Below are 27,463 nucleotides of genomic sequence, written 5' to 3'. Positions count from 1 at the left end.
TAGATTTCAGGTGGCTTTTTTTTGCTAGATGACAGCAACTGTATTTATTATCTTAGTTTATATCTCAACATGAAAGATGATTTATCCTATCAGTCCCTGTGAATACCATCATTTTTTTAAATCCTTATGGAGAACAAAAAGCAATTATTTCTTGACTAAGCTAAAATTGTTCCTGGTTTTGGAGCAATTTGTTTTCCAGTTTTCTCCACTTTGTGTTTGCAAGAAGATCGCTGCAAAGAACCCTATTGGTTCACACTGTTGTTCTTGCAGCATTTCACTGCCCAGTCGTTAGCTGGTGCCAAAACAGTAATTCAGCCTGGGGAAATAAACAGAAAGACCTGAGTCTTCCTGGAGTGTTTGTTATTGGTCCTCTTCTTTCACTGCTCCAGACACCTGCTATGCCTCTCTAAAAAAAAAGTAAACCCTACCCACCCCCTAAAAACTCTCCAAGTATGCAAATAAGCTAAACACTTTTTCAAGCCAAGCTTTTATTTATAGGCACAATTTTACTCCCACATATTATTTCTTCAATTAATTCTCATGATGTATTGTATAACTTCATACCTGTATAGGAGTATGGAACTTCCGTGGAGGCTGAGATCATTTCATAAGTTACACTTATCTACAAGAATGTTATATTCACTATTGCCTGATGTAGTCTTTCAGTAGCAGTTTCAGGCCTGTGGTGGGTGAAGAATTGGAAAAGCAAAAGCAAAAAAATTTGCAGACCAAGGCAAAACAGCTTAATAAGCAAGGGGGGGGGGGGGGGGAGAAGTGGGGAGAAGCCATGCAAAGGCACTCCCTCACCACCTCCCAGCAGCAGACCAGTGCCCAAACAGTCCCCAAGCAACAGCTACTTTGGAGAGACCTGCCCACCCCTGCCCAGGTTTATTGCTGAGCATGACGCTATGATGTGGCATGGCATATCCCATCTGGGTCAGCTGTCCCCACCACCTTCCCTCCTAGCCCCTAGCCCACCCTCAGCCTACTCACTGGGGTCACAGTGAGAAATGGAGAAGACCTTGATGCTGTGCAAGCGCTGCTCAGCAGCAGCTGAAACACCAGTGTGTCACCAATGCCAGTTTAGTGACAAAGCTAAAGCACAGCACCCTGTGGGCTGCTACAAAGAAAATGAATTCCAGCCCAGCCAAATCCAGTACAAGACCAGAAACACAATTAAGCAAAAGTAGGAGAGAAATGCTGTGTGGGTAATGAGCTTTTTGGTAAAGATGTCTCATAGTTTTTAGGGTGAAATTAACAGTGTAAAGATGATGTATTTTTGCAAAATGGTCTAATCAAAACCCTACAGGAAGAACAGCCTTTGTTTCACACTCAGTTTACTAACTTTGTCAGCTGTTGGAGTTCTGAACTACAGCAGAACTGATGTTGGCTACTTCAGTCAAACAAACCTTTATGGACTTTGGTCATTTTGTTAGAAATGCTTTCTGTAGCATTCCATGTCAGTGACAATTGGCATGACAGCATACAATTATCAGAATGTGGAAGTATAATCATGTCTATGCCTTTAAAATTCAGTTTTGAGGACAGAAAGAGAACTAGCTTCTGAAATGAATCTAGAAGCAATAGCCAAAGGATTCTGAATTTAAATAGGAAGTACTAGTTGCTTCTTTAGGTCAGACCAGTCAACTTTGAATTTATAGCCCAGAAACTAGAGACCTGGATTTTACAGTACTCTTAGCAAGCTAGGGTATAAAACAGTATTCAAGCAAGATTTCTGCTCCAAGGATTATTTCTGTTGTTTGTCCAGTGACATATACACATATGTATCTATATATGCACATGCATGCATAGTTTTGCTTTCATTCCTTAGTGCAAAGACTCCTCTCCAAAAGTGCTCTAAACCACTAATATAAGAAATGTACTCCTTTTAACATTCTTCTGGCATTCTTTGCATTTACAAGGCTAGCAAAAGAACATCTATCAATTCCTCTGTGGTAGGTAGAAGTGACCAAAATTTAAAAAAGTTCTGTTAACTTATTTCATTGGAAAAAAAGTCTGAACTACCTCCATAGAGTTATGCTGCTCCCTCTTCCCATACAATGCTAATCTTCCCCTCAAAAAAACCCCAACACCCCCCACCAAACAAACCAAAAAAAAACCCCAAACCCTTTTCTGGTATTATTTCTATTACCAATCAAACCTTTTTTTCCTTGAAAAATCTCAGGAAAACAAAGTCTTGTGCCTTTCTGTATCTGCTTTCATGTAAGTTCTACGGCATTGGTAATTACTGCTGTGATCTGAAATAGTAATCTGGCAAGAATTTTCTGAAGTGGGTTTGGCCCTTGTACGTTGCTGGGCACATAGGGCCAGGATGCCGCTTGTTTGGGTTTAAAATGGAGGAGACAGAAACAATTTACACATAACTGAAGTCTGACAGCTTAGAAGTTCATTGTTAAAGGGTAAGTTAGTGTATAAACTGACACAGCATAGTTTTTGTATGTTTAAAAGTGTTTTATATAGCGACACAAGCAGAGCAAGAATCTTACTGGAACAAAAGCCCCCTGTACCAAGAGCACGCTGCTAGAAGACGTCTCTGCTATGTTTTGTCGCATCCCTGCTTATGAGAAGTTCTAACAGGTAGTCTTGCACTCAGTGCGTGGTGTCACAGGCTGTCAAAATAAGCAGCTTAAACTTAGTGATGTTTTAACAGACCAGCGTAAAATGACCATTCCAAAAGCTCTTTCAGTTTGTACATCTGTCTTACGCTGTCAAAGACAAAAGAATACGTGTCATGTCATACACATGATACTGTTTAAGACAGAAAAAGTAAGTTGTGCTCCAGGAACTGATTTTAGTGAATCACAGGAAAAAAGTAAACATATTACATAAAAACTTACTATCTGCATAATTTGAGTTATACATAGTGAATTGCAAGTTTATGAAAATGAAAACATCTTTAATAGTCACAAGTTAAAAGTTAAAGATGACAGTACATGAGTAGTGTATATTCACTGTCAAAACTAAAAAAATGCAAGCGTGTAAAGTGATACCTTCATAAAACAGGCAATTTCCAATATTGAGATACACAATCACTGGAAGATTTGGCAAAGCACAAACTGGAATGTTAATCGTGATCATCCATGGCTCGCTTCCTTCTGAGTTAGACGCTCATGACACACTGTATGAACTGAAAAAAGAACCATCACTGATTAGATGTATGGTAGAGAACAAGTTTTCACTTTTTCTCCTAAAATACCCATTGTCACTGCCCTTTTCAGTAAACAAATTCAGTCAGTGAACAACAAAACTTTGAAACTAAATACAAAAATTAGCTAACAGTAATTAAAACAAAGTCTCTTCTTAACAGCAAAAAAACCCAGGAAGACTTGAATCCAGTGTTCTCCTCTTCCTACACAGATATGGCCATGAAGCCAAGACCTGCAAGTCTCATTGAGTGTGATTTTTGTCTGTCCCAAGCCCACCTCTCCCAAACTTTCCGAGGAAAAATGCCTACCAAGCCTTAAAGCAAAGGAAGGAAAAAAAAAAAGTCACAGAAAGTGATGTTAGCAAGCAACGTGGCCTCTTAGATCTTCTTGAACCATGCTGGTAAGAAGTTCAGACAAAAATGCACAATGACATTTTACAAAACTCTATAAAAATAAGTGAAAACTTTCTGAGCCAATACTCAACAAAACCCGGAACTTTTGTGCTCTCAGGTAACACCACAAGTGTAGGGAAGACAGGCAGAAACTCAAATTATTTCTGTTTATCTTCAGTTTTAAGTTTTTCTTTAGTTTTACCCTGCAATTTTAACTGATTCCTTAAAGTTCACTTACATCATCATACTGGAAGTTCACAAAACCCTGCTGAGATGTATCCCTTCTTCTAAAACATTCTGCAAAAACGCATTAAGAAAGCAAAACAGTAATGGGGTAAGAAGAATTACAGTTAAACATTTTTTTTTTAAAAAATCCATTGTATTTTCAGAAAATTCCCCAATTCACATGAATGAGAACTCAGGAAGAACACTGCAATTCACTTCAAGACTTAATTTCCCATTCTTAATTTTCATATTTATCATATACAACCCTTTATGTTCTGTTAATAAATACAGTTTCCCAATTTTGATAACATAACTCTTCCAGTCTCTGGAGTAAATCCTGCATTACTTTTATGTCCATTTCTCAATGGGGATTTAAAAAAATCATGATCTATAATTGGTCCAGTTTTTCCTGTAAACTCTATTGAAAGAAATCTATTTTGTGTTACATAAAAGTTGAAGTTGAGTAATCAGATTTTATTGAATAAAAATATATTACAGGGATGTTAGTAACAAGGCTATAATCCAGCATACCAGTGAGAGCTCTGAGTTTCACACAGCAGGCAATGTAATCATCAAATGTAATCTTTCCACGAGTGCTGTATCGCCTTGTGATTGCAGTCACTGCCTGTGGGCTCAGTCTAAATCCTATTTGAAAATAAAAAGTCTATAGTGAAAAGACAGGCAAGTTAACAGAATCCAACACATTTTTAATTGGAAATACCATGTCTTAGTGCAGGATGATAACTGGCACTGGGAAATACTATAAGTCAGTGTCAGAAGAACATTTCACAACTTACCCATATTCATCAAGGCTTTCTCCAGTTCTTGACGATCCACTGTACCACTTCTATCGTTGTCAAAACTTATGAAGTGCTGTTTCCAGCCATTGACCACAGCCCAGAGTTCTTTGAACTCATTAAATCCCAGTGTGCCAGACATATCCCTCTGATTCCAAAGCTAAGAAAAACAATTCTTAACTTAAAAAAAAAAAGAAAAAAAGCCCTCTCTACAACGGAAATTTGTATTTTTATCATCTGTAGTCAAAAACTCTTTCTTGAGAATCAATATTAACAATATTTTACTATTATTAATTTTTCTAGAAAACTAACTACAGCATCCCACAGCATAGAGATAATGATACTGACCAAAAACAAACCTCAGAGAACTCGCTTTCTTGCTCTCCCCACTTCTCAGTGAAACCTGATGATACTACTTGCTCTTTGTGAATTTAACTTAGTTTACACACTTCTTTTACCTGCCACAGTTTGTTACCAATAAAATACATATCCAAAATAAAAACAGATGCCAAGTGAAAAACTACTTTAAGTTAAAATAGTTATTGTGAATTTAACTTAGTTTACACACTTCTTTTACCTGCCACAGTTTGTTACCAATAAAATACATATCCAAAATAAAAACAGATGCCAAGTGAAAAACTACTTTAAGTTAAAATAGTTATCAGTTCTCTCGCATTCTAAGTGGTTTGTTCAATGTGAGCTAACAGCCCTTCCAGTTGCATTTCTGCTTTTTTCTTTTTAAACAGCAAGACATTTGAACATGACTATTCAAGTTCTGACTAAAAAACTCCAAAGATTCCAGTCTTGCACAGTATACCTAAGTCTTCCATAGGTCCTACTGCTGAGTGCCATATACCATCCCATTCGATACTCGAACCTGATTAATTCAAGGAACAGGATTTAGGGGGACTTACATTGTATTCAAATGCTTAATTCATTAGGAAGGACATCTAAAACGTTCTCCAATTTCAAAAGCACAATAAGCATTTTGCACAAACCCCTGTTCTGGGCTCCCAGACCTGACTCTTACAGTCCCGCAGGCTTAGAGGGATACCTCTTGTTGTAAGAGGATTAGTCACTGAGAGCCTCGCTTATTAGAATTCTTATTTCATCCTGTAAAAGAAGAATAGAATTTTGTAGTTCCCCAATCATAATGATCACAATACTTATCAAGGAAGGGCTGAATGGGAATTACAAAGCATTTCCCAAATTTTTGGCACCCTCTCATCTTTGCTTACGTAACATTTACATTTCATCGTAAAGGATACATCCAGCATTGAGATCATGAGTCTGCAAGTCTCCAAGTTGAAAGCTGTTTAAATTAGAAAGAGGAAAAATAAGTTATACTAGAAGAATTTTAGTTTTGTCTAAATATAAAATTTTAAATTGCTTTTTATTATATACTGATAATATAATGCATAAAATATTATATAATTGATTCTACTGTATACAGCCATACCATATTTTGATCCAGATAAAAGCTTTTAATCATTACTTGTTAGAAAAACTGACAGCAGACAATCTGGAGGCAATTCAAGTCATATTTAAAATTAATTTGCTCTTATCTCAATCCATAAAGGTTTTGGGTTACAGTCAAAATGGTCATTTCACCATAGCCACCACTTGAGGAAGCCCATTTTACTCACAGAAGCTCGATTCGTAAATTGAGCACTAGGTATCCCAACGGAGGAGTCCTACTATAGCATTTTTTTGGTCAGTATCAAAGCTCAATTTAAAAAAAAAAAAAAAAAAAAGCAAAACATCTTTTTAAGAATGGGCTGTCCATTACAAACAAAACACTTCTCCAATTCCACAGCTCAGCAGTGGGGAACTAAGGAGGCTGAGAAGGGAAGTCCTATATACAGAGAATTCACATTTCAAAGCAGTCCACATGGAAAGCAAGCCCTTTCACCATGCAAATGAAAAAACCCCAACTCTGCAGAAGGCACAACTACAAGCGTTTTCTAGCAGACGGAGTAAGAATTAGTATGGTTTAGGGTTGGGGGGTTTTTTGGTTTATTTAAATCATTAACTTACGTTTATACGCTCCTGCAATCCCTGACTGGGTGAGACATCTCTGTAGCTCATCAGCATCTATTTGTCCATCCTTTCGATAACAGAAGACGTATCAGCTATTGTTTTAATTCTCTCTCCCAGGTTGGTTATTCCCAGTACCCACTCCCTTTTCAGTGGCATTAAATTAGTTACCGCTTCCAAAACCAACTGATTACCTGTCTGCTGTATGACAGAAACTGCCTTTTATAACCCAGATCCGCAATTATGTTTCTTTAGTTGATATTTTTGCAATATGCATTAACTTTCCCATCTAGTGATGTACTAAAAAAATGAAGATTTGTTCTAAACTTTAAAAAAAAAATCAAACAAACCCACATCAAATATTGGTAGCCTGTACTTGAAAGCCAGCTGTATAGAAACCAAGGCACAAAATTTTGAACAGAAAGATAGCTTTCCTCAAAGTACTGATTTTAACTTAGTGGGTATTGTAGTCACTTTAGATTTTACCTTTATGATCTCACTGCTTCAATAGGAATCCTAGAACCATACATACCCTTTTCTCAAGACAGCCTTAAGATTTACAAATCTAAAAAAACCCCTGGGGTTTGGGAATAGTAAGTTGTTAGTAGAACAAACAAAAGCAGAAAGCAAAGAACTTCGAAAGAAAACCAAAATGAACCCAGAAAAGATACCTATCTGCATGGTTTGGAAAATGACTCACTTCCAACGCACTCTGCTCAGGGCCAGAGAAAGCAAATACCAATTCACGGAAAGCAATGAGCTGTCAAAATCAGAGCTGGAATTCTAGGTCACATTCCTCACACACCCCACATGAAGTTTGGTTTACAGAGAGTTTGAGTATAATTTAATCTCATTGGAGGATGGAATACTATGTCTGTAGATACAAAAAATGATGTGACTTTTGTAAAGCATTAAATAGGGAAAAGAGAGTTGCTTTATATGTGAAACAAATTTATTTGCCTCAGCATTTTCCTAATGTTTTTAAATCCAGTAAGCATTTTTTCTTCTTTTTTTAAGAACAGAGATATGCTACTGAATGGCACAGTGGGTATGGCACAGCCAGGTAACTTTCAGAAATGAAGTATCATTATTTATAGGACAAATAGTAGTTAATATGTGAAACGATATCTGGCAAGGTCTGAAAAAAAACAGTGTTTTGATTCTATGTAAAATTAATGGCTGCTAAACCCAAAATTGCTTCCAATCTACTCCATCAGTCTAACTATACAGATGTATTTAAAACTTTACATTCACAGGAAAATAACAACAATAATAATAAAAAAAAAATATTTGAAATAGCCATGTACATTAAGCAGAAAATCTCCTCAACGCCCTTGTGGGGGTGCAGGAGGAAAGGCAGGAAACAAAGGCTGGATCTGCCTAACTTTAAAATAGGCAGGAAGACAGAAAAGCATGATTCATAATCATGATTAACATTACCAAAAAGATGCTTGGCTTTTTTTTTTTTTTTTTTTTAAGTAGAACTTAAGCAGCTAAACTATACAAGGCATAGGGGCTTTGTGAACAGACTAAACAAAAGAAAATTATTACTTCCTACAAAGACAGATTCAATTAATTTAATAAAGATTTGAAACAATACTTTTGACTTTCTTCTGTAAACAAAGAAAACTAATTCCTCAAATCTAAGACAAGATCTCTGTTGTAAACTACTTTAAAGAAAGCTGAGAGTTAACATTATGTATTATACAGGCATAAAAAGAACACAGAGAGCAGCAAACCATAGCCAAGAACTTTACTAATGCTACAGTAAATTCTTATGGAAGACTCTGAGATGTGGCTTTTTACAGACTTGCACGAATGGCTGTAAAGGCAACTGATAATTCACTGTTCCATTTCACTGTCTCCTTACAGGGGTTTTACTTCTGCACAGCCACTGGTCTCTGAAACTGACTCTTCCAACTCCAAGGACAACATGCCAAAAGCTACCCAGTTTACATCAATAAGGAATGATTTCTACAAGTAGAAAGTATTTAACAGTACTAACTTAAGTGCTAACTTGATCATACCCATTAGCTCACTGGTTCCCCATATTTCAGTAATCACGCCTCACTCGAGAAGCCTGGTCTATGCTTTGCTGAGGTTCAGCTCCTGCCACCTCTTCTCCACGGGGCTGCATCCTGTTTGCTGTTACCTCCCTTTCTCTTTACACCAGCAGCTTACTCATTTTTCCAGCGTCAGTTACTGGTTCCAACTGCTGATTACTGGCACACAACCAGGTGGCACCTGGATGCAATGGCATCTCCACTGGCAGGCACTGTCAGCACATTCAGCAGAGTTTAGCTTGGGCTCCACCTTACCAGAGAGGCCTGCCTCACTACACATAGGTCATTCCAGTGTTCTCCTTTACAACAAAGGCAGAACTTCAGCTCAATAAACCTAACTTATTTGCTTCTAAACTTTGTAATATAGTCCAAGGACTACTTATTTCTAGTAACATCCATAATCATACAAAATCAATGTATGTCACAAAATTACAGGAAAGAAATTAAAAATGCAGTGTAGAATGACAGGGAGAAGAAAAGAAAGGTCTAAATCAAAGTTGTAAATACCTTTTCCTCTAAAACAATAATCACTCTATCCTACCAGTAAACCCAGATATTGGCACAACTGAAGACTGCTTTTCCATTTGTGAGTCTATTAAGACCATGTAATTGCCTCTTTCTTATTAGCATTTCCTGCTCTTAGCCAGCCGATGCTTCCCATTTTTTCTGGCTTCTTTCTCCTGAAACTGACAGCATTCCCCAAGGCAGAGCTGAGCCACAATTCAGTTACAACACTTCATGTAACTATATAGTCCTTGTACATACCTATATAGGAGATATAGCGCATACATGCATGGCTGTGTGTACATATATGTATGCATTCACACATACATACACACTATATAGAAACTAACAGCATTATTCGAACTGTATAGTTACTGTGTGTATATAGCTATATGGTACAGCTATGAAACTATATATAGCAGGTAGGCTAAGTAAAACCATTAAAAAAAAAAAAAAACAACCTTGGAACAACAGTTTTTTTCACTGCAAATATTAGGCATTCCTCTTTTCAAAAGCTAATGTAGAAATTATTCCCCAGAAAAAAAATAATCCAAGAAATAAACAACATTTCATAAGTTTACCTGCCCTGCTACTGCAGCAAAATAACCATACAAAGGATCCTGAGCTTGTCCAGGGAATGCTGGTCCTCCTGGAGCTCCTCCATACTTTAGAAATCAAGAAGAAAATTCATTTTAAATCAATGATTCAGTTAACTGTTAAGAAATTGCAGTGTCTGTACTTAATCAACTTGTGTTTCTATACAGACACCATGTGAAAAAAGTCAAACGAATCAAAAAAGAAATTCCTTAAAAAAAACCACCACGATTTTGGTATTGATATACTCATTTATTATAATTTAAGCAGATCAGTGTAAAGCTTTGCACAGGAGCAATCCACTGATCTAGATACAGCATGGTGTATCTTATCAAAGTTGAATTTTAACCTACTACTAGCAGATAATAGTGTATTGAAGATAAGACTACTAAAGCACCACAGATTTTTCTTTCCACTGCAAAAAAGTTCAGCAAGACAGATTTCAAGGGAAAATACTTGCAAAAATATGCATTAAGCATGAAAATTTTTAACTAAAATTCTTAACTGTAAACCATGGAATGACAGAAATTAATCCTGTTTGACCGAGTTGAACCAATAATCTGTGTAACAGAGTCTATACCCATCTTTTGCCTTTTTTCGGAGCCCCGGGCCGACTCCAGCAGCACCTCCTGCGGGAGAGCGGCGGGCAGGCCGCCGGTAGGGCCGGGCAGAGCCCCGCTTAACACAGCTCTATCGCTTCCCCTTCCTGAACCCGGAAAGCCGCCGCGCCGCCACCCCCCGGCCCGGCGCAGCGTCCCCCCGGCGAAGCGAGGCCGTGAAGCCACCCCTGCCAGCGCCGCGGGGCCGAGAGTCACCCCCCAACTCCGGAGGCCCCGCGGTCAGGCAGGGGCACAGCGGGCCGAGGCCGGCGCCCCTCACGACGGGCGGGACGGCCCGGAGGACGCCTCAGGACCTCAGCAGTGCGCGGGGAAAGGGGGAAGGCAGGGAAGGGGCTGCCCCGCCCCAGGCGCCATGGTCCCCAGTCTCAGCCAGGCTGCCCCGCCGCCGTGGAGGCCCCGAGCCCCAGCTCAGCGCGACCGCGCCCCGCCAGCCCCCGTCACCCGGGCTCACCCCGCCCTGGTAGAAACCGCCGCCGGGCGCCGGCTGCCCAGGAAACGCCATCTTCGGCTGGCACCTGCTCCTCCAGTCCGGCCTCGCCCGGGTGCAACCATCCGGCCGGGAAGGGGGGACCGGGACACGCCGCGGGCTTCGGAAAGGGCCGGGGCTAGAAGCTTATCTGAGCCAAGCGGCTGCTTCCAGCCACCAGAGCAGCCGGACAGTGCAACACGGTGCCGCCGGGAGCTGGGGATCACCCCCTTCTACCCCCCACCTCGCCCCCCCGTCGGGGTGGTACAGGCCGCCGGCCCAGAGGCGGCTTTTCTTCCCTACGGCAACGGCGTCGCGGCGCTGCCTCAGGGCCCGCCCGTGCCGGAGCGGCCAGTCGGCCCATTGCCCTTGCCCTGCGTTTGCAGCCGCTGCTGGTGTTGGCGGCGCGGCGCGGCCCCGTCAGAGCGGGGTGCGGGCGGGAAGGGCCGCGGGGCTGGTGGAGGCGAAGGAGAGCGGGTTCAGCTGGCCTGCGGGCTGTCCCTGCCAGCAGGCACTCGGGGAGGCAGCGCCCGCGGTAACCGCCGCACGGCTCCGGGGGAAAGGGCCGTCTCTGTCGCGCTGTTAACCCGCTACGGCGTTTGGAAAGCACTGAAAATGTTCGCTGGTGAATCGCCTGTGCTGATGTCAAATTATTTTTAAATCGCCCGTCTGTGATTTACAAAAAGGCCATAAAGCTCATAAACTCAGTAGTTCGTGCATATATTTCACATGCACCACAGAATACGTAATTGTATTCAACATGTAGCTTTCTCTTCAAAGTCTGAATATCTATCCCTGGTCCCAAAGGCAGAGAAAATAGATAAACTGCACAGTTTCTTGGGTCTGTAGGTCCGAATTCATCTGGAGCAGGAAGGCGAGGGATGGAAGGGCAGTGTCTCGCTGGCTCCCACCAGCAGCGCTCGGTCTGAGGCAGCTCCAGGTTTGGAGATGAGCTGGAGGAACCTCAGCTTCGATTCAACAGCTTCCTCCAGGCTGGAGGAACTCACTGGTACAACCCGTGTTTTCATCCTACCGACTCTTCGTTTGCTGCAGTACCCCAGGAAGCAATGACAGCTGGCACGGACACAGCTTGGTCTGAGCTGGACTGCTTATTTGCAAAGTATTAAAATTCCTCATGTTGAGACTACTAAGTTGCAAGAGGATGAGAAATTATTTGCTAGAGTCTGTGTGATGGAAACAAACCTACTGATGGAGACCTTGCAGAGTAAAAGGTCTACTACTGCCAAAAATCTGAAACCATAACATTTTATTTACTGATTGTTAGCATACTTTCTGATGAACTTTGTGTAGGACCTTATTAATTTAATGATGCTAATTTATAGTAAACTTTTCATTAAGAGTGAGTCACCCTTCTCAGCTTCGAAGCCATCCAGTAAACAGGGCTTTCAGACAATATCTATATAGCACATATTTTTATTATTTCAGCACCAATTACACTGATACTGTTAATAGTTGCCAGCTACATGAACACAAGTACTGTGGTGTTCTGTGAAATTTAATGTTCAATAGAGTTACCAAATGAAAGAGACAAATACTTAATTAATATCTTCATCACACAGGATAGCATATATGAAGCCCGTCTTTTCAGGGCAGCTGAGAAGTAAATCTGGCTAGCTTTTTGGCTTAAGAAATACCTTCTCACAAGAGTATTTGAATAAGCATCTGTTGATATCAAACTGTGCAGCAGTCAAATAGTTTTATTTACCAAACTTAATCTATGTGCAGTGTAGGTTATTGGAGACACTGTGCTGAACCTTGTTAGAGTACATATATTAATGTTCAGGCAATGTTCTAATTAAAATAAAATATAGGCATAGTGATAAAAATACTAAAGGCTGGAAAGATTGAAAATAAGTGGCAAAGAATATAAATGATAAGATTTGAAGAGTTATACACTGATAAGCAAAATGTCAAATAGTATATATGTATGGCCACTGGCTTAAAGATAATAGGAAGGAATTTTTAACTGCATTAGTGAGAAAAAAACAGATAAGATGCAGACTAGTTGGTAGATAAAGATACTAAAACTGTGCAACTGTAGCTGTATAGAAAAAATAGACATGTTTCATAAGTTTGGGTGGGGTTTTTTTGTAGTTGAACTCAGCATAAATACCTAGTCATTCTCCATTTGTAGTGCTTCTACTGAGACTACTGGTAATGAACACTGCACTCTAGTTAATATTTGCAAGATTATTTAAATACAACCACACATAAGCAAAAGAGCTAGGAGACAGATGTAACAGAGTGCTGTATTTGATATCATTTGTTGGGTAGGCATTTTGTTTGCACATGTGCCTTTGTTTATTCAGTTTTTATCCGAGGAAAAGGAAGGCTGCAAAGGAAGGCTGTTTGAGGAGACTAACAAGTACACATCTACCTTCTGAAGGGCTACTGAGCTATGGTAACCTTTTAAGTTACAAGAAGGTGATAGCATTAGAAATACACCAGAAAGAAACCTGTGTAGAGTAAATAGCTGCTGATTTTGCAGATCTCAAAGAACATGTGATCCCTCTAGTGGGAAGATTGAAGTCAAGCAACACAGAACGCTAGTACTATTGTCTTTTTTTGAGGTAATTCAGTATATTTTCCTAAGAAAAGACCTAAATAAAATATTTTTGCTTAGAAAATGAAAATTATGCGTGCAGCTTGCATTCCATAGCTTTTGCTGGATTCTTTCTAATAGGATGTTAGGAAAGAGTTCCAAACAGAGCTACAGTAATAGCATTACTGCCTTAAAATCTGATCACAAGTCACATTCATTGTATGCATCATGCTTCCTCACAGTGAACAAAGGCTAGCATAAACCCGCTACAAGTCACATGCTTTCTACTTGCCCATCTTCCCTCCCTCTGCCCCACTAAGTCTGGGTACGTTTAACCCTGACATGAGCTCGCAGATGATGTGGGAATTCTGCCACCCCGAACTGAAAGCCTTGAGCCATACCGTGCTGCCAGTTACGTTCCTACCTGGCGTAGTGGCTGGGACCTCGGTGGCAGTGTGCTGAGGCATCACGCTGTCCTGGCAAGCCAAGTGCGGAATTTGTCCTTTCCAGAACTGCAATAAAAGAAGCTAAGGAGAAGACAGGGAATTAAGGTGTAAAGTTCAAATTCCTGAAGTGTTTACCTAGCACGTCTGAGGGGATAAAAACCGGATAATAAGTATATTACTTAAGGAGCAACAAAACCCAATCTCCTTATCCTTTTAATTGCCATAACTTGAGACATAAATTCAAACAGTGGAAAGAAATACAGTACAGACCAGAAGTCTTTAATATAATGCCTCACTTGGTGCCCAGAATGAATGGTGCTGCACTGCTCTGCTGCTTTTTCTTCTCTTGGAACACCCTTTCTTTTTCTATTTACTGCCCATTATTTATACTCAGTTCTGCAGCCAGTTATTTTGTACAAGGATTTTCTGTAATAGCCAAGTTTTATGATAGAATCATCACATAATGTAGTTGCAAGTATAAGGGACAATAGGAAGGCATTTCTGTCACTTTATAGGTAAAGAGAATATGGACATTAAAATTTTCTGTAGATTTTAATTGTCCAGTTTGAACTGCCTCAATTTTCTACAACCCTGTATGACTTCCAGACTTACTTTTCCCTCCCAGCTCCAACCTGTTTAACAGATGGTTCAGTGGTGACCAACTTCCTCACTCCATACTCCTTTCCTTTGTTTCCTCAGTGTTTAGCATTGTGGGAATTCATCACTCACTGGGCATCAGCAAGAGTATCACTGACGGCCTAAGACGAGATAACCTTAATAGTGGATGGTGCAGCTATTGAGGTTTTGATATTGAGATTTTTGAGGCTAATAATCAGCTTTTATTCAGTGCAGTACACTAACACAATTTACCACATCCATTTCATTATAAATATAGCAGTTTGTGCATTCCCCAGGCATGAGTTCTTTACAGAACTAAAGCTAAAATCCAGTTTTTCAGTAACAACATTAATTTCTAGGATCTTGCAGCTTGCAGTTGGATGGTTCCCAAGATGGTCTTTAACAAAAGTTATAATTACAGTATAATGTAATATATCTGAAGATAACAGTGATACATGCCTGTGACTTGGAAAAGACACTTACAATTCCGCTTACTTTGCATGTCACTTTGCAACTGATCTGTATTCCTTTACCACTTACCTTATTTCAAAACCTTCAGTACTGAAAACTTGGATAATTTAAAACAGATTGATGAGAACTAGAGCAAGTCATGCAAACTCCTTTAATCCTTTGGTTGAATAACATGGGGTCAGGATCCAGATCTGCTCTGTTTACACCAGACAGAAGCCAGAGTATGAAATGAACTGTATATAAATGATTGAACAGGTTCAGCAATAAGGCCTCTGATTCCCTCTGCACAACAATTTTTGCAATCATATATGTCAGCATATATGTTCTGATATAAATCAGAATATATATTTTGCTACTTCATCTTCTGGTAGGGTAAGACTCAACTGTACTGTCTGGAAGATAAGCATTAACTTGTAAAACTCCCAGGTACAGATGGAAAGTGTTGCGAAGCCTGATTCTTCTGAAGTGGTGTCATGGGTATCCAGCTACGAGAGGGTATTCCTGGTTCCACTGCTTATTTTCTGAATGATTTCATTAAAAAACTGTGCCTATCTAATGAGGAAAATGGACCAATAGTCCAGGAGGCCAAGCCTGAAATGCTTAATCTGTGGGCTAAAGAAAAAGATTCTACTTTTTTGTTCTCTTGATTAAATTTTCAGGTGCACAGTGGCTTTGTTTTAATATGTGAGCTGAAGCATGTTGTCTTACAAAATTCCTTTGAGCTGGGAATTCAAAGGACTGCTTGTTCTTAGGTGGCATAAAACTCATTTCTGCCTCGTTGTGGGTGAAATCCCTAAGCATTAGGGGTTATTTATGCAAAAAAAAAAAAGAAAAAAAAAAAGGCAGCACTGTGCTGTTCTCCCCACCATGTTTTGCAGTGAGCTCAGTTCTGCCAAGTGATCCAGTTGGAGGATTTAGGAATTATGCTCTGCTTGAGTGCCAAAATGGTAGTAGGTGGGAAATAAGCTCATAGCTGGTTAGTCAGCCATGGAGCAGTACTTCTGGGCAGAAAAGCAGCATATAGAGTGTAGAAATGGTGTTTAAGGTGTCTAAATTGTGTGAATGTCACCCGTTAGGTGCCTGGTGTCCATTTGGGCTCTCATTCTTACCTCCTGCTTTTCTTGAGAATCTAGGCAGATGGCATTTATAGTGCGTGAACTGAGGTGACACCACTGCAGTGCTACCAGAATTCATCTTCGTTTGCTGATCTGTAATTTCCATAATCAATGAGATTGGCAGAATTACTGGGGAAATGTCTTGGGCTGGTTTGCACGTGACTCACAGTGTAGAAGTGTCATGCAAATAAATGACTCCAGGAAAATGAAGTTTATTTTTTATTTGCTTGCTTGTTTAAGTGCCTCACTGCCACAAATGGTGCAACAGAATTTCTAGCATTTGGGGAAACCCCAAGTTTCAGCATGCGTGGAGTGAAAGAGATGTGCCGCACCCTGTGGAGAAGAATCATTTTCCTGATCATGATATCTCCTCTTGGTGCCTGTTTTGGTTACTGTTTCCATTACTGTGTGGGTTGTGTGTTGAAAATCCCTCAAATATTGCAACACGCATCCTCAAGTGGTCAGCATGAGATATATTTGCAGTTCCTGTCACAAAATTTTATCATGCTTGAATACACTCTTAAAGCAATACCAGTGAACACAAAATTTCTTCCTCTAGCTGTGGCTTTCGTAAATATTTTTTTCTCACATGCATAGTCCATGCTGTTTTCCTTGTTCCTCATAGTAGCTTTTTTGCTCCTTTTGTTTTGTTTCTTACGACCTTTCCAAGTTGCTAAAGATTGAGAGAATCAGCCCATTGCTGTCCCAAAAAGTGCCCACCAGATGTCACACTGCTACTTCTAATACGGGCACATCAGCCCATGCTTGATGGCTTTCTAACCTCTACGGGGTTATACCGTATACAAATAGAAGCTCAGCCAAAGGTAGAAACGGAACCCACCTTGACAGGCCTCAGGTACCTGCTGCGAGAGCAGCTCCTTGGGTCTCCGTGCTGATCTCCAGTAGGAGCTGTAATGTTTCTGAGCCATTCTTTGTGCCAAACTCCCTTCTAAAATATCTAACAGTGGTTTAAGAGTTTATATATAGGTTTTTCTAGGGGGAAAAAACTCAGCATAGGTTCCTGCATATATTTTTGGAAATCCACTCTGAAGTTTTTGGCTAATATCTAAATGTTTGGGTATGATAGTTCTAAATAACTAGATTGGTTAAGCAGTGTAATTTCTAAAATTAGCTATAAGTTTGCCACTTCAGGTATTCCATTTTGCCATATTTTATATGAACTAGATCACAGGGAATATTTCTCTTCCCTCTGTTGGGGTTAAGACGTCTTTTTGTCCACCTAGAAAGAGTGAGCACTATCTACAAGTGAGGTCGTGTTTAGTCAAGTAAAGTCAGAAATCATTAGCCAGCTGTGTATAATAATGTATCAAAACATAGTCATATTTGATGCATCGAGCCTCAGGACACGGTACCATGGCTATCAGGACAGCTGATGCTATACGAATTGTTCTTATTTCACTTTTGTCAGATGTCTTGTACACTTTTTCTTGTTGTCATATTGACACTTTTTTCTTGTCCAGTTCTTTTGTAGCTGAATCCTTTCATCTGTTGTTAATATGTACGTTATAGGTGATTCTACCTTATTTTTTCAGTAAAATAATTAGAATTTTCAGGAAAATAAAATAACGATTCTACATCATCTCTTAGTAAAAATATCCACGTATGTTGTCTGAAACTATGCATAGGGCTTATGAGAAAGCAAAAGGGTAAAGAGACCAGATGGGCTGTCAGTTGCCATACTCTGTGCTTCAAAAAGTTTAAGGCTCTCTAATTAAAACAAAAACTACAGAATTTATTCTTTTGCTGTTCTGACAACTGCATATTGTCATTAACAACAATACATATTTTTATACAGTCTACCTGCTCCAGGAATCTTTACAGATGCTAATAATCCCTTGCTGTTTTACATTTGTGTTGTGCATGCTTGACATGTTACATCCAGGAATTAATTGGCCTTGAGCTGTCTAAGAGTACTCTGCAAGTTTACAGCAAAGCTTTCTGATTCCCTTTGAATTTTATATAGGCAAAAGTTACAGCAATTGCTTGGTGGCAGTAAACACTAAAAAAAAAGTTTCTTCGAAGTTTGGAACTGCGCTCAGATGTGGGAGCCCAGTCTGGGCAGTGTCCGTCCATGGGTGGGCCCCCGTGACTGGCTAAAGCCCTTGTGAAGCCAACAAAGCTGTGGATAAGCACAGTCATCTCCACACTCTTCCAGATTAGGGTGTTTGTATAACTCTCTGAGGATATTCCCGTCCTCTTCCCTTTCTGCTTTCATCCACAGGTTTTGTGTCTTCATTCATTTCTGGTGTTTTTCATCACCTTTTGTATTAGCTAATATCTAGTATGGCTTTCTGAGGATTTAGCTTAAGCATAATACTTCCAAATCTAAGACCGCAAAGCATTGCCAGCTTTTCACATATATCTTTCATGTACACACTTCACAAAATTGATCAAAACTAGTATTCTCATCATGTTCTAGATTGGATGCTAATGAAAATACTGAAAACTGGGGAAAAAAAACCCTAAAAGCCATGGTCTAATAAGACTATGAATATATTCAGGGCAGAGCCAACTCCATAGCCTTTCTGAAATGTGAGATAGTTATATGATAACTCATGACTATCATTATCTTATTTAAGGGGCCCCAGTTCTTCTCTGGTAGTGGGCACAGTGAGTTAAACCTGCATCGTCGTATTTTGTACAGGAACTTACGATGATGAAAGACTGAATGAGGGCACAGTCTTGTGAAGCTCTCTGCCAAAAACCTGCTTGGCAGAGGAGGTCACAGATATCTATCTTCGTGCTTGTAGAAGTGGCCAGGTTTTTTCTATCTGAGAAGTAAATAAGTCCGCTTCCTCTGGACGTTTGCCTTCCTTAAGAAGGGAGTGAGGGCGGGGGGGGGAGAATGAGTATGGATTAAGTGCTTTATTTTGTTTCCCTCATGAACTCTGTTAATAAAACCAGTCAGAAAGCAATTCTCTGCAATTACTGCCCTCTTCCTCTCTGGAATAAAACATGGAGACATGTTAAGGGGGATTGTTGTCCTGGCTGAAGGATCTGATTTAAAAAAGTTGTCTTCAGTGTAGATATGTATTAGGTATGAGTGCTTTGTACCCAAAGAGAGGGACTTAATTTTCTTCTGATGCAGGAGTTAGAGCTCAGGGTGTCAACAGTGGTCAGATGCCTCTGATTCTGTCTACCTTTGAACACTTCTCTCTACCTCTTTGCCTCCTTTTAAATAAGACTTCCCCCTCCCTGCCCCCGAGTCTGTCCAAGTATCTAATTTGTAAAATCTTTAAGTAGAACTTCCATAATTCAACTAATTACAGAATGAATATTCAGCAGAAGTAATCTTATTTAAGTATTTATTAGACCCAAGATTGGGATTTAAAGCATGTTCACAGAGTACATTAGCATTGCACCTAGTTCTTGCACTGTGATCCCTTTTTAGTTTACTTCTTCTGCCGTAGGTAACAGATTGAATTTAATTAGTTTATTTTATTATTATGTGTTTCCTAAAAAATAAACATCTCTCCCTAGAAAGTTGTTGTTACTGTATTTTCCACTAACTTTTTTTTTACTGTTTCTCCTGGCATGTCTCTGACATGTTTCTGTGTTCAGACTGATGAAACTTCTCTCCAGATAGCTAAGGGGAAGCTCCATGGCTCTTTATTTACACATACACTGTGCTTGTGCTAGAGTGACCTACTTAAGAAACTCTTCCCTTTTTTTTTTTTTTTTTTTTCTTGTAACTGTGTGGGGAAAGAAACAGATGATGAAACAGCACGATCGTGTTTTCATTTGTCTGTTTTTAGGAACTCTCAGAAGAATAAGCAAAAGGTATGCAAGTGGTAGCATTCACACACTAATTCACACATTTTAAAGAATAAACACGCACTTTGTGATGCAGTGTAACCTCCTGTGTTACACAGGCAATTAACATTTCATCTAATGCTGGTGTCCCTATGCTAAACTCAGTGACCAAAGCACCCACACCAGCATCCACGTTTGATCTAATGTTTGCAAGACCCAGTGAAACCACCCAAGCTAAAGAATGTTCACCTGATAACATGAGGACAATTATTCTCACTGGTTTTGCCTTCAATGCACAACCAGAAGATTTTTAATCTAAATCTATATGGCTTTAACTCTAGGCATTTTTGTTTTCTCTTTCTCATGCTGGGATAATGCTATTTGATACTGGTGCTTTGTCTCTGTAATGGTTCTGATACTTCTCCGAACGTAAGCATTTACAGCTTATTAGTCTTCATGTTCTTTTCTGTGGAAAGAGAAGTCGTAATGGAGCCATATATTTCCTTATGTGCAGCAGCATCAAATGTCAAATACCTAAACCTGGGAAGAATTGAACAAGTTTCTTTACCCTCAGCCTCTGGGTAGAGTGATTTAAATTGAGTTGCACCTTTAAACCAAGTCAAAGCTGCCTAAGTACACTTGTGGTTTTATCTGAAGCTTATGTGATACTCCTTGTGTGCTTCTCTCACACCTGCTGCTCTGTTAAAGAATCCCAGACTTGCATATGTTTGTATAGCTTGTATTTTTTTCCTGCTGTTTCATAAAAGAGATGAGCTGCATTTTCACACTTCTCCAGTTGCTGGATTATGAAATTTCATCAATAGGATAGTGACCTGGGTATGTTTTATTGCATTCACCTCTAACTTTTTTTTTTTCTGAAATGAATGAATTGAATTCCTGTAGTCTGTAAATGTAAGGAATATTTCCACATTCCTACACCCTTTTTGGGGTAATGGATTTTTCTCCAGAGTCTTCATTGTCCCTTTCACAGTATGAAACAGCACACAGCCGCTGCTCCCTGCAGCAGTTGAGTAACTTCCCTTCCCTATACACCTGAAAATCACTAGACCACATTAGATCTTTCTCCTGTCCTCCCTTTCCTACTCCCCTAACATATTCAAACGTCGTTCATAACTCTTTCTAGTAGGCCCTCTGTTAGTGGTTTTCCAGGCTACATCTCCTTGGGCTGGAAGTGTGGCACGCAGTCCTTGTTCCTCTACAATGACCTTCCGCAGAGCTGGGTTCAGCAGTGCCACGGCTGAAAATGCACCATCCATTGCATCGCTTCCATGTGTATCTGTCCTCATTGCTCATAAGGATTTCCAGGGTAATATAACTTGCACATTTACTCAGCAATGGTTTTGTGTTTGTTCAGACTTGCTAAGTGTAATGGCGGGCCTGCAACTACTTTCTAAGAAACCTGCATATGTGGTAGTTGTTCTCCAGACGAATTTACCAGAATAGGCTACAAAAACTGTAATCCCGCAGGTAACATACTAGCTGTTTTCACAGCATTATTAACAAATTTTTACTAGGATTTGGGTTTTGTGAAATTATGTTCAAGTTTGAGATTATCATTGCAGTGACTGTTAATATTTTTAGGTTTTTTACTTTATTTAGTTTTTTTAAATATTAAAATTAAAAAAAAATTGTAGTTGGAAATACCTTAAATCTTTCATTGTCATCATCAAGAGACTTTAGCGTGTGGTTGTGTTTCCACATATGCCGTAGGACCAGTTTGATTTATATTTCTCCATAAATATATATATAAAATCACACTTTTTTTTTCTTACACTTGAGCTTCTTCTCTGGGATAGTATATATATTCCATATATAGCCACCATTCTGGACACTTCAGATAAGTCATGGAAATCATAAATCGTATTGGCTGAATACTACAGTTAAAAAAAATTAGGCTATGTATATGTATTATTATATATATATTGAAGCAAGGATAATCAGCTGTCAAAATCATTTGCCAAAGGTTATGGTGAGTTTTGTAATGTTTAAATCAAGTTCAGCAGTTCTTTCAGAATATCTTTAATTCAGGGGTTTTCAGCCTGTTTTAATGGATTACCTGCCAGCAATAACAAATGGTAACTAGGATAAAACTGCATGTTGTCAGGAAGCTTAAACTTTACAGCAATCTGCATTACTGTTAGAAAATTTGTAGGAGTCTGTGAACTTAAAAAATATGACAACTCCTGATAATTCAGAAAGGAATTAATTCAGGCAGTGTCTACAGCCTGTGTGTTCTGCAGGAAGACAGAACAGCCAGTCACAAGGTTGCCTTCTGGCTCTCTAATCTGTAAAGCTCCTCGTAATTAGAGAACTATCCTCAGCTTTGGGAAACCTGTGTCCAATTCCTCTACTTTCCTCTGACTTTGTACATGATGTTGTATGAGTCACTGACACAGGGATCATTAAAGGAACTCGGGACATGTCTGTGATGACAGTTAAGTGTGAATCTGTGTGTCAGCTTCTCTGTAAAAGACAGGGAAGGCTTGGTTTTGCCAGGAAACTTGGGTGTTTGTTTATTTGTTTGTTTGTTCGTTCATTTGAAGAAGACATGCTAGAAGGTATTCAGTGATTTAAGGTATTCGGTGGTGATTGGGTGTTCAGTATTGTCCCGAAAGTCAGCATGTAGCTGCACAAAGCCCTTCATCCCTCTCAGACTTCTGTAACTGGACAGGAGCTATCCCTCAGGCCCTGGCAAGACTGAGTGTCTTATCTTGTGTATTTATCTCAACGACACTAGGTGGTTGATAGTAAAACAAAATGAGTTTCTGCAGTGTGACTTGAGGTTTGACCTTTAAACCAATCCAATTAAAGATGGGATTTGGTTATCAGTCTTTACTTATGGGCCTGGAAAACAGAAGCTACAGCAAAACAAACAGACTATAATCCTGTATGTATTTCATATAATTCCCTGCAATTACTTCTGCATCCATCTGCTCTGATTGCCTGGGCTGGTTCTGAGGGATGTGTCTGTCCTGTCCCTGGGCTCCCAAAGCTTTGGTTCATCACTAGCCAAGTGAGGAGGGAGAAGCCCCATCCCCTCCTTCCTCTCAGGGACTACCCCTCCAGCCACCTCCTCAGGTCCTGCTCACCCTGCCCAGCTCTCACTTGCCTTCTTTGTCGAGTATTGTGGGGTTTTATTTGTTTCAAATTTTCATGCCACGTTAATGTTTTACCCTTTCTTCAGTGAGATCCTGCGTTTGATTTTGCTTCGGTTCTTTAACTACAAAATGAAGATGATGGTATCTCGTATTGAAACAGAGCAGTTCATTTTAAGCAGTCTCTGTCCTGCATCTGGCCAGTTGGACACTGGCATCTCTCCTTGATTCTTTTGCCCTGGGGAAATAGTTTTTCCCAGCTGTATGCACTACTGAGCCATGTAAGTCCTGTGCCTGATGCACAGCTGGGTTTGCTACTGCTGCTGCTGCTCAACAGTGAGCGGTGTGGTGTGGAGTGGCAGCTACCTTTGGAAAGGTTGTTGTAAAGGATAAGAAAATAGGCTGATTTGCACCAATTTGGATTGGGGAAAGAAGGCTATGATGGGATCCTAAAACCTTGCTTGCACTTCAAGGCTGCCAAGATCAAACTCTTAATTTAATTATTTATAAGGTACGGAAATACTTGGTACCATGCAACTAAAAATGTATGATATTTTTGTTATGGAGCCAGTAGGAAAGAAGAAAACCAGGTTTGTCTTTTTTCCTTCTTTCCTTCTTTCCTTCTTTCCTTCTTTCCTTCTTTCCTTCTTTCCTTCTCTCTTTCACATTCTAATTATTATTTTACTTTCATTCCATTACTTTTCTCCAGGATGATTCTTTGAAAATACCTCCCTCCCTCTACGCCAGCACTCAGTTGTAGATAATCTATCCCAAACATGCCTGTTTTGGGACATGCTGTTTTGGTCTAGCAGCGTTCAAGCACTTCTGTCCTGCAATGATAAGCATATTACAATAACTTACATTTTTTCATTTTTCATTTATCTATTTTCTGAAATCTCTAAAGAGACATTTATAGAGACTACACTTTCTCATCTTCCATAAAACTGGGGAAAAAAATTAAAGGGTAATAAACTAGGAAAGGCCTCTGCATTGATGTTTAATAGCTTGAGTCTACTGATCGCAGTTAAGCTTCTCCTAGATTAAATCTGAGCAAGTGTGAAGAAAAGCAAGCACAGTGAAGGGGCTGTATTTGAATGAATCTCAAAAAATAAGCATATCTGGATGTGGAAGCAAAAAGGGAAACAGGAATAAAGGATGTGTGTGAAGCCACATAAACAAAAAAAATTCCACTTCTGATGTGCAGCATTTGGAGACATTAGCTAAGTTTCATGCAATTCTCTGAGGTCTATGTATGTCCTCTCAAGGTTCTGCAGTGTATTTTTTTGTAGCACTGAGGTCCCTTATAAGAAACTAATATGTCAGGGGTCCAGCCTTATCAGAGCTAATGTTTATGTCAGTTCTGGATTCCCAGATTCAAGAACATTAAATTAAGGCAATGTGCAACAATAAGAGATGCACAGTTTTTCTTATCACAGTGGTGTATATATATATATGTAAAAATAAATCTTGAGGAATATCAGCTTCCTCCAGGGAGCAAATAATTCATGTTAATAAAAATGGAGATCCACAACAGAAGTATGTATAATGCAGAGGAAAAAAAGAGTCTCTGTAGGAGAGAAAAGCGTCCATAGTGTGTGGAAGAGAAGCTGTATATAGGCTATTGTGGAAACACCAAAGATTTATTAAATATGTTAATCATAGTATGGAAGAGCAGTTGCACATAGGTTACAGAGTTCTTATGAGTGTTCATACTGTTCACCAGTTCATTATTTGGACTAGTGAATCTGAAAGGCTCACCAATGTTTGAGACAAGACATGTTCTTCTAAAATCTTGTGTCTGATAGGAGGTAGGAAGAGTGAAGCTGCAAAAACCTGACATGCTGGAAAAAAGGGGCTTTCTACACTGGGTCATGAAGAGTCATGTCTCAGAGTGAGAGGTGACTGTTAGATAAGGCAGAGAAGGCCGACAGAAGGTCACGCTGCAGAGCACAAGTAAGTTGCAGATCTCAGGACGTGCAGTGCGGTGTGGTGGAACCAAAGGAAATTGCTCAGATCTCGGTGGTTCAGGATCCAGCAGTATGTGTAGTGTCAGCTGCATCTCCTGGGGCCAGAGGGTATCTGGCATCCCATTACTGTCTCAAGACCTAAGTAAATCTAATTAATTAAAAAACTTTTTTTTCACTAATAAGTGCATTTTTTGATTGAAATAGATATTCCCTAGGTATAACAAAAAGGCAAAATGAAGTTAAATTAGCCACATGGTGCAGGATGTAGAGGACTAAAAATCACTACTGTGCTGTAGTGCTCCCCATCAGAGTAAATCTTATGCAATGAAATCCAACCTTAGTTTTTATCATGACAATGTCCATGTGACCATTTATTTAAAAAGCTGCAATTTATATTTTCTAAGTGTTGACTCTGGTTTAGAAGTAGAGTTGAGAGTCAGTGCTTTATTCCTGCAGGAGTTCTTAGAATGGCATTATGTACCTATGCGCATAAAGGCTCTTCTTGGCTTCTGGGAACCATATGGAAAACACCCTTTCCAAAATTAATTTCATGATCCTTCTGATGTCCTTTCTGACCAGGCTTTTTCAGTACATTAAAAAAAAATAATTAAAATATGGAGAGCTCAGCCATGAGAAATGTATACAAGCTACCAACAGTTTTCATAGCACTGGCTATTGTTTTCAAATATTGCCATTGAATGCTTTTAGTTTAACTATCATGTAAGATTACTGAAGAAATTTGTTTTTGCTACAATGTTCAAGAAATAAATATGTAAATTTGTGAAGCAAATACTCCCCAGCTGCCCAAGAATAACAGGACATGAAATCCCTCACTCAGACTGGAAAAACAAGTGCTGCTGGAGATCTGACTTATTATTATCTTCTGAAGTCAACAAAGAGCCTGCTGCTGATTTCAGATGCGAGGGCTTTGGATCAGCTCCTGAGAGCTGCCGCACGCACCCCGTGCAGACAAACAGCATTGTCTCCTCAGTTTGTACACAGCAGATATTGGCACTTTATTCTTGGAGTAAACAGCAAATTGCAAATCGTGCCCAGCCGCTTGGCATTTTCACTAAGTCTCGGGCTGTGTTTTAGCCTAACAAAGCAACGTGGTATCAGTCCTTGAGGAAGATCTTTTGTCTTTCCTGCAAGAGCTACAGTCCTGCGTGTGTTTGAGGCTCTGGTTTAGCAGTGAGTGAATATACAGGTGGTACTCGGTCGGGCTGCAGGTACTTTGCACTAATTCTCAGTGAGGGTAGAGAGGACTTGGTTTGGCCTGTGCTTCTCCTTAACGCAAGGCACTCAGAAGCACACAGGAGCCTGTTTGCTGAGAGGAAAGGAGCCAGAGCATTTGCAATGTTTGTATTTCATAGACACCTATTAAATGGGTGTTACTTGCCGTGGCTGTTGCAGTTTAAACTCCAACCCATAGATTCAGCTGTGAGAGAGTGAAAAGGGCTGGGTTTAGATCTGGATAGGCAGAAACCCTGAAAATAAATCCTTTAATAAGTAATAAAGAAAAGCCAGGCTGTATCTGTGTCTTGGAACTGTTACTATTTGTAATAACGTAAATCTGGAGTGGCTCTGTCACTGAGACCAGAATTTGGCCCCAAAATTTAGCAAATCTAGAGGATATTCACTCAGGCTGGTGCTACTTTCTTTCTGCTCTGTCTGTCCCTTTCTCTTCTGTCTGTATACACACACAGAAACACATGCACTGTCTGTCTTGTTCTCCTGTCTCGCTGCTGCCTCTGCCTCTCTCTCCTCTTCGTCAGGGAGCTGTGCGGAGGTGTTACAGGCACCCTCACAGCAGTCTTGTCACTTAGGCCCTTCAAGCCCATACCAATCCCTTTTGTAGTAAATGATTCCATAAGATTAACATGGAAAAATCTTTGATGGAATCTTGAAATGGAGTGACAGGTCAAGGAAAACTTTTGTTTAGACCTATATAAATATATCAGTTTATGACATGCCAAGTATGACATGTGCGCCAGTGCTGGTTAGTAAGAGTATTCGGTGCCAGAATTATTTCCAAGAAATCTGGCTCCACCAATTGCTGATAGACCAGACTTCTTTACCATTCTTTTGGGGGATTAAGAACAGGTTCTTTCTGGGCCAGAGGATGATGTGAAGAGGGAATGTATGTCCAGAACTAAAAACCACTCCCTTGTGGAGAAATGTTTTGAGAAGTATCATTCAGATAGTTATTTTTTAATAAAATCTGCTTGATAGTGCTTGTTTGAAAGTACAGTTAGCTATACTAGTTAGCATGCTCTTACTTTCATATTTGTGAGTATTCATCCTCTGTATAAACAGGGAGGAGAACAACAGAGAGAAAAAAAGATAGAAAACATTTCTCTTCCTATAAAAGCAAACACATTTTGACTTTGTTGTCCAGTGCGAAGGAGGCTGTCAGATCCTCTGTTTCCAATTTAACAGGAGGTCACCATCCCAGCTGGATCCTGGTTTTCCACAACATCCTCAGCTCACTTTGATGACTAAGCGAAGATCTGCTTATGCGAGCATCC

At 39.8% G+C, this 27,463-nt stretch overlaps 1 protein-coding gene across 3 annotated transcripts; it reads right to left on the bottom strand.

Moving 5' to 3' along the window:
• Positions 1 to 2,896: 2,896 nt before the first annotated feature.
• On the bottom strand, positions 2,897 to 11,120 carry SRI (sorcin). Of its 3 annotated transcripts, XM_075746238.1 has the most exons (8): positions 10,851 to 11,120; positions 9,767 to 9,850; positions 6,619 to 6,688; positions 5,850 to 5,893; positions 4,582 to 4,729; positions 4,316 to 4,429; positions 3,798 to 3,856; positions 2,897 to 3,148 (listed from the first exon to the last, which is right to left on the bottom strand). In XM_075746238.1, exons 1-8 carry the CDS (start codon positions 10,899 to 10,901, stop codon positions 3,122 to 3,124), a joined length of 597 nt encoding a protein of 198 aa, XP_075602353.1. In that variant the 5' UTR covers positions 10,902 to 11,120; the 3' UTR covers positions 2,897 to 3,121. The 3 variants fall into 3 exon arrangements, with proteins under 3 accessions (XP_075602353.1, XP_075602355.1, XP_075602354.1); XM_075746240.1 differs by lacking the exon at positions 6,619 to 6,688 and having other exon boundaries at positions 10,851 to 11,095; XM_075746239.1 differs by lacking the exon at positions 9,767 to 9,850 and having other exon boundaries at positions 10,851 to 11,035.
• Positions 11,121 to 27,463: the final 16,343 nt, after the last annotated feature.

Source organism: Balearica regulorum, chromosome 2 (genome assembly GCF_011004875.1).
Source record: "Balearica regulorum gibbericeps isolate bBalReg1 chromosome 2, bBalReg1.pri, whole genome shotgun sequence".
NCBI classification, from domain to species: domain Eukaryota; kingdom Metazoa; phylum Chordata; class Aves; order Gruiformes; family Gruidae; genus Balearica; species Balearica regulorum.
Note: the sequence above shows the minus strand (reverse complement) of the source record. Positions and strands in the feature narration are given on the sequence as shown.

Coding starts and splice junctions, on each gene's coding strand:
- SRI (XM_075746238.1), bottom strand. CDS start 10,901: ATGGCGTTTCCTGGGCAGCCGGCGCCCGGCGGCGGTTTCTACCAGGGC. Junction 6,689..9,766: donor TTGCTGCAGTAGCAGGGCAG/GTAAACTTATGA, acceptor TGTTATCGAAAG/GATGGACAAATAGATGCTGA. Junction 5,894..6,618: donor GATTGCAGGAGCGTATAAAC/GTAAGTTAATGA, acceptor TAATTTAAACAG/CTTTCAACTTGGAGACTTGC.